Here is a 6,069-nt window from a genome sequence, read left to right as displayed (position 1 = left end):
GCCAGCAGGGTGGCCACCCCACCCAGCCTGCACCCCACCCCACCCAGCCTGCGCCCCCTGAGCCTGGCCCTCTCCCCAGCTGGGCGTGGTGCACACAGAAGGGGGCTTCGTGGAGGGCGTCAACAAGAAGCTGGGCCTCTTCGGCATCGGCAGACCCTCTGTGGACATCTTCAAGGGCATCCCCTTCGCCGCCCCGCCCAAGGCCTTGGAGAACCCCCAGCCGCACCCCGGCTGGCAAGGTGGGAGTGGGTGGGTGAGTGCCGGGCTGGCCCAGTGCCTGGGGTGGCTGGTGGGGCCACCATCCTCACGCCAGCCCCTCTGCCCTCCCACAGGGACCCTGAAGGCCAAGGACTTCAAGCAGGAATGCCTGCAAACCCCTCTCATCCCGTTAAATACCAAGGGCTCCGAGGACTGCCTCTTCCTCAACATCTGGGTTCCCCAGGGCCTGGAGGAAGGTGCATCCACCCACCCCGTGCCCTCCAGGTCCCCGAACCTGCAGAAAGAGGCCCAGCCCTGCCCAGCTCCTTGGCTGTGTGTGGGCTCCAGAGCTGAAATTCCCTGAAACAAGAACCCAGAGGGGATAGGGAGGGGCAGCTGGGGTCACGGGGTCTGCTCTCCTGTCTCAGTTTCCCAGAACCTGCCTGTCATGATCTGGATCTATGGAGGAGGCTTCCTCATGGGGTCTGCCAAAGAAAAAAGCTTCTTCAATAACTATGACCACGATGGGGAGGAGATCGCCACGCGGGGCAATGTCATTGTGGTCACCTTCAGCTACCGCCTCGGGGCGCTAGGCTTCCTCAGCACTGGGGATGCCAATCTGCCAGGTGTGTCCGGAGCCTTGGGGCCAGGGGTGAGGGAGCAGTTGGGGGGCCCTTCAGCACTGCTTTCTCCCAACAACTCCTGACAGTCTCCCAGAAAGCCCCAGAATTCTACTGGCAGAGCAGGAAACTGGGGATGGACAGTGAGACACAGGAGCCCATCCGCACTGTAGCGAGAGAAGAGGCTGCCAGCCAGCCCGGCAGGGACCCAGGGAGACCAGTGAGCAGGCACAGGGACCCAGGACCACCAGGGAGTGGGGACAGGGACCCAGGATGACCAGGGAGTGGAGACAGGGACCCAGGACTACCAGTGAGCAGGGACAGGGACCCAGGATGACCAGGGAGTGGGGACAGGGACCCAGGACGAACAGGGAGTGGGGACAGAGACCCAGGGAGGCCAGGGAGTGTGGACAGGGACCCAGGGAGAGACAGAAGATCAGACAGTGAGGTGGTAACACAGGGGACACAGAGCCATGGGAGAGACAAGAGGGACAGTGTCAGGGAGAGAGATGAGCAGCCTGGCCCTCCTGCTACAGGTCCCCTACCTGAGTCCCACACCCCCTCCAACACCCCATTCAACCAGGTTCCTGGGGACCCGCCCTGCGCCATCCTCGGGCTTGACAGGGGCCTCCACATGGAGGACACTCTCCCCCCACCCCAGTCCCTGATGGGCTCCCCCACCTGCCCCAGGTAACTACGGCCTGTGGGACCAGCACATGGCCATCGCGTGGGTGAAGAGGAACATTGCAGCCTTCGGGGGGGACCCCGACAACATCACCATCTTTGGGGAATCAGCCGGAGGTGCCAGCGTCTCTCTGCAGGTCTGGGGACCCCTGGAGGGCGGGCCTTCCTCCCAGATGTTGGGGGAGCTATTGGGGGCTGTGGGGAACAGCATGAAGCTGATAGTCTTGCATTTTCTGGCTGATCCTGGGTGTGGGCAGGAGAGGCAAGACCGTGGTGACAGGACCTCTGTGTGTCGCAGGTCCTCTCTCCCTACAACAAGGGCCTCATCCGGCGAGCCATCAGCCAGAGCGGCTCGGCAGTGGCCTTCTGGGCCATCCAGAGGGACCCTCTCCGCTGGGCCAAGCAGGTAAAGGGGAGCTGCGGTGGGGGATGGGGGAGGGTTACCTCCTGTCCATGCCCTGTCCCGGTCCCCATGGCCGTCTGCCCTGCAGTGGCCTCACCTACCTGTCTCCCCCCAAACCCCAGATCGCCAAGAAGGTGGGCTGCCCCCAGGACGATACCGCCAGGATGGCCAAGTGTCTGAAGGCCACCGACCCCCGGGTCCTGACACGGGCCCATAAGATTAACCCACTCAGCATGGCGTGTGAGTGAGGGCTCCACCTGGGGGGCCGGCCATGCTTCCCAAGAAGTGAGGAAGTGCCGGGTGCGGCCTGGCCCATCACCCGCTCACTGGCGCCTGTAGGCAGCGACATGCCGCCATGGCCCTGATGCCTGTGTGGCCCCACTGGCTGTGCTGAGGGCACCATCCCGCTGTCTTATCCTCCCTGGGTCCTGACCCCTTTGGGAAGCGGGTGCGTATTTGGGCGCACCCCCAACCATGCCACCTACAATCATTTGCACCCAATTGTAGGGACCAGACCAAGCACCTTTGAACTAGTACCAGCAGTCGCCTCTTGTGGTCTGTCAGTTCTGAAAGGTTGGCGACCGCCGACCTAGCCGACTGCTGACTCTCCTGAGCCAGCCATGTGGTCTCTTAAGGGGACATTCAGGCTTCCGTGGGGGGGGGGGGGGGAGTGCCGACCTGGCACAGTCCCTGGCTCACAGACCAGCACAAGCCAGCCCTCACTCCAGCGGCTCCTCAATTGCTCTTGGTCTTCCTCCTCCCGATTCTGGCCGAGCAAGAAGAGAGGGAGACAGGGATGCCCACTCCAGGACCGGACAGGCGCGCCTCAGGCCCAGTGGCTGTCAGCAGGATGGTTTGGCCCAGGGAGCCTGTGGCAGTCTGCACACAGTCTGGGTTGCCACACTGGGGGGTGCTGACATCAGCAGGTGGGGCCAGGGAAGCTGCTCCACACCCGCAGGGCAGCCCAGGACATAGAATTATCCGGCCCCATGTCAGGGGACAGGCTGAGGACCCTGGTCTGGATCAGAGGAGGCAGGGGCTGCCCCCGGGCAGGAGGCCTGGCAGGGGGTCTCTGGAAGGTGCTAGAACCCGCTGCTCTCCATGCAGCCGACGTGTTGGTCCTCATCCCTGTCATTGATGGAGACTTTATCCCTGATGAGCCCATCAACCTTTTCGCCAACACGGCCGACATTGACTACATCGCTGGCACCAACAATATGGATGGCCACTTCCTTGTCAGATTATTCGTACCCGCGGTCGACATTGACCTGTTGCCCATTACAGGGTGAGTAGGGCGCAGGGCCCTGGGCGGTATCTGGGGGCCTCTTGGAGAAGCATCAACTGAGGGAGGAGGCCGACCGGTGTAGAGGGCCATCTGCCGCCCCCTGGGGTGGGGTGGGGGTGCAGGTGGGGGTGTATATGGGTCTCCTCCCACTGACCGGGTACAGGGTCCAGTGCTGGCTTGGTCCCTACAGGAAGGACTTCTACAAGTTTGTCAGCTGGATCACCATTGCCAAGGGGCCCAGAGGTGCCAATGCCACCTTTGACTTCTACACGGCGCCCTGGGCCAATGACTCCTCCCAGCTGGCCAAGAGAAAGACGGTGGTGGACTTTGCGACCGACTACTTCTTCCTGATGCCCTCGAAGATAGATGTGGCCCAGCACAGAGCCAACGCCAAGTGAGGGCCGGGGCAGGGGAGGCCTGGGTCATGCACCTGCCCAGCAAGGCCTCCCAGTGGGCAGCTCAGGGGGTCAGGGAGGCCCGGGAAAGCCGGGAAGGGCTCCCAGCGATGCCTGCACCATCTGCCTTTCCCAGGCCTGATGAGACTTGAGAAGGCCCCTCCTCACGTGTCAGCTCAGGGGCCTTTATAGAGCCCTCCTCAGCCCACAGGCCTCCCCTGGCAGCGCCTACAGCCTGCCGCCTCCCCACACTGAGAGGAACAGAACAGGGGATGCTGGTCTCTGTTGTGGGTTTTGAGTTTGCCAACATTCAAAACAACTTTGGCCTGCGGCCACCTGGTAAACCTCCAGTGAAAACCAAAAGTTAGGAATGCTGACACAGAAGGGAGAAAAAACAATACCATCTGATGAAGATCACAAATTCATTGCAGAGAAAAGAAAGGAAGACACCTCCATAGGCTTTGGGGAGGGAAGTGTCGATATACTTGAAATCTCAGAACCCAAACCCCACGGCCTTCCCTTCCCCGGTGCAGGGACCCAGGTTCCTCTTGAGTCTGGGGATTTCCCGGTTCCTCCTGTTCTCTTCAGCGCCTCCCTCCAGGGCCCAGCTCTGGGCTGGGCAGTCCAGGTGAGCTCCCTGACAACCTGGGCCGTGTCTCTCCCTCCTCAGGAGTGCCCGGACCTACACCTACCTGTTCTCCAAGCCCTCTCACAAACTATTCTACCCCAGCTGGGTGGGCGCCGACCACGCCGAGGACGTCCCGTACGTGTTTGGGAGGCCCTTCGCCACCCCCCTGGGCTACCGGGCCCAAGACAGGACTGTCTCCCAGGCCATGATCGCCTACTGGACCAACTTTGCCAGAACTGGGTAAGGCGGGGGGAGGCTGGGCCAGGCCTCCTGCCACCTGGGCCCTCATGCCTGTCCCCTCACTTACACTTAACCATGCTGAGCCTCAGTACCCCCTGTGTGTGAGGATAGGAGGTACTGGAAGGGCCCTGGCTGGTTTGGGTCAGTGGATAGAGCCGGGGCCAGTGTCCTGAAGGGTCCCGGGTTTGATTCCCGTCAAGGGCACGTACCTCAGTTGCAGGCTCAAACCCCGGCCCTGGTGGGAGTGTTGGGGATGTCACTCTCACATCAATGTTGCTCTCTCTCTCTGCCTCTCCCTCCTTTTCACTCTCCATTGAAATAAATGGAATAATATCTTTATTGCAGGTAAAACTAAGGGGGGGAGTCTGGCTGGGCCTCAGTTCACGCACATGCCCAGCCCGTGTCCAGGAGACAGTGAGGCCCTGGTGCATCGGGTCAGCATGGAGGTCTCCAGCCTCCTGTGAGCCCTCAGACCCCACACGGCCTTTACCTCATCTGCAGGGACCCCAACCAGGGCCACATGGCTGTGCCCACCCAATGGGAGCCCTACACCCAGGAAAACGGCAACTACCTGGAGATTAACAACAAGATGGATGGCCAGTCCATGAAGCAGCACCTGAGGAGCAGCTACCTGCAGTACTGGACCCAGACCTACCAGGCACTGCCCACTGTGAACGAAGATGAGGCTGGCCCTGTGCCCGCCTTGGACGACGCTGAGGCCGTCCCCTGAGCCCCCCACTGGTGACTCTGAGGGGGCTCAGATGTCCACAGCCATCAGCTCTAATGTCCTGTCCCAAGAGCCCACCTCCCTCCCCAGCTCTTCCTGAATAAAGCCGCTTGTCTCACTGGCAAGCCTCTTTGCCCTCATGGCCTCAGCTGCCCGTACAGTCTCTGCACGTGTCCTGCTCAGGAAGTGGGGTGACCCCTCATTTATACGGAGGAAAGAGGGTCAGAGAGGCGTCAGCGCCAGGGTGGAGCTCAGGCTGCTGGCCCTCATTGGGGCCCCCGGCCCCATGGGCAGTTACATCTGGACCGGTACAATGGACTCAGATTCAGCCACGCCCTCAGGGTACGGGGAGCGTGCTCTGTTTAAAGAGAATGGCCGGGGGAAGAAACGGATTCGCCTCCAGCTGGATCCCAGGCAGAGACAGTAGTGCATCCCGCTGGGCTCAGAGCAGAGGGTACAGGGTTGGGCCTTGGGTGCCCACCGGCAGGGCCAGGGGTGCTGCCTGCTGGCTCTGGCAGAGTCCGGAGGGGAGCGGCAGGCAGAGGTCAGATGCAGGGCCATGGCCACCTCAGCAAGGTCTGGGACAGGGCACCGCCTGCACCGAGGGCTCCCCCATCCTGACCTCACATGGCCCGGGCGGTGGGCACTGTGGACACCCCCGTTGTAGACAGTTACTGTGAGACAGGCTCACCTGTCCGAACTCAAATAGAGACTCGGAGACAGAAGTGCGGTGAAAGCGAGACCTGACTGCGCTCTGGGGAGCGGGTGTCCGCCCATTGCACAGGCTCACCTGGGGCGGGACACAGTCCACTTACTGCCGTCCTCGGTTCCTCATTGGCTGCGTGCTATGGGCTCAGCTGTTTCCTGACACGTCCACTAGGTCCTCCCA

General features: G+C 61.9%; 1 protein-coding gene across 1 annotated transcript in view; it reads left to right on the top strand.

The window, feature by feature from the left end:
- The window catches only part of LOC118666923 (bile salt-activated lipase-like), a 221,030-nt gene extending 215,708 nt beyond the window's left edge, over window positions 1-5,322 (top strand). The window contains 8 exon segments of the mRNA XM_036329237.1: window positions 1,509-1,639; window positions 1,801-1,908; window positions 2,028-2,145; window positions 3,013-3,190; window positions 3,381-3,584; window positions 4,256-4,453; window positions 4,955-5,174; window positions 5,176-5,322. Of these exon segments, the coding sequence (XP_036185130.1) occupies window positions 1,509-1,639; window positions 1,801-1,908; window positions 2,028-2,145; window positions 3,013-3,190; window positions 3,381-3,584; window positions 4,256-4,453; window positions 4,955-5,174; window positions 5,176-5,280 (1,262 nt within the window). The 3' untranslated portion in view covers window positions 5,281-5,322.
- The last annotated feature ends 747 nt before the right edge of the window (window positions 5,323-6,069 follow it).

The sequence above is a fragment of the Myotis myotis genome, unplaced genomic scaffold (genome assembly GCF_014108235.1).
Source record: "Myotis myotis isolate mMyoMyo1 unplaced genomic scaffold, mMyoMyo1.p scaffold_m19_p_12, whole genome shotgun sequence".
Lineage (NCBI taxonomy): Eukaryota > Metazoa > Chordata > Mammalia > Chiroptera > Vespertilionidae > Myotis > Myotis myotis.
This window is presented reverse-complemented; position numbering and strand designations above follow the sequence as displayed.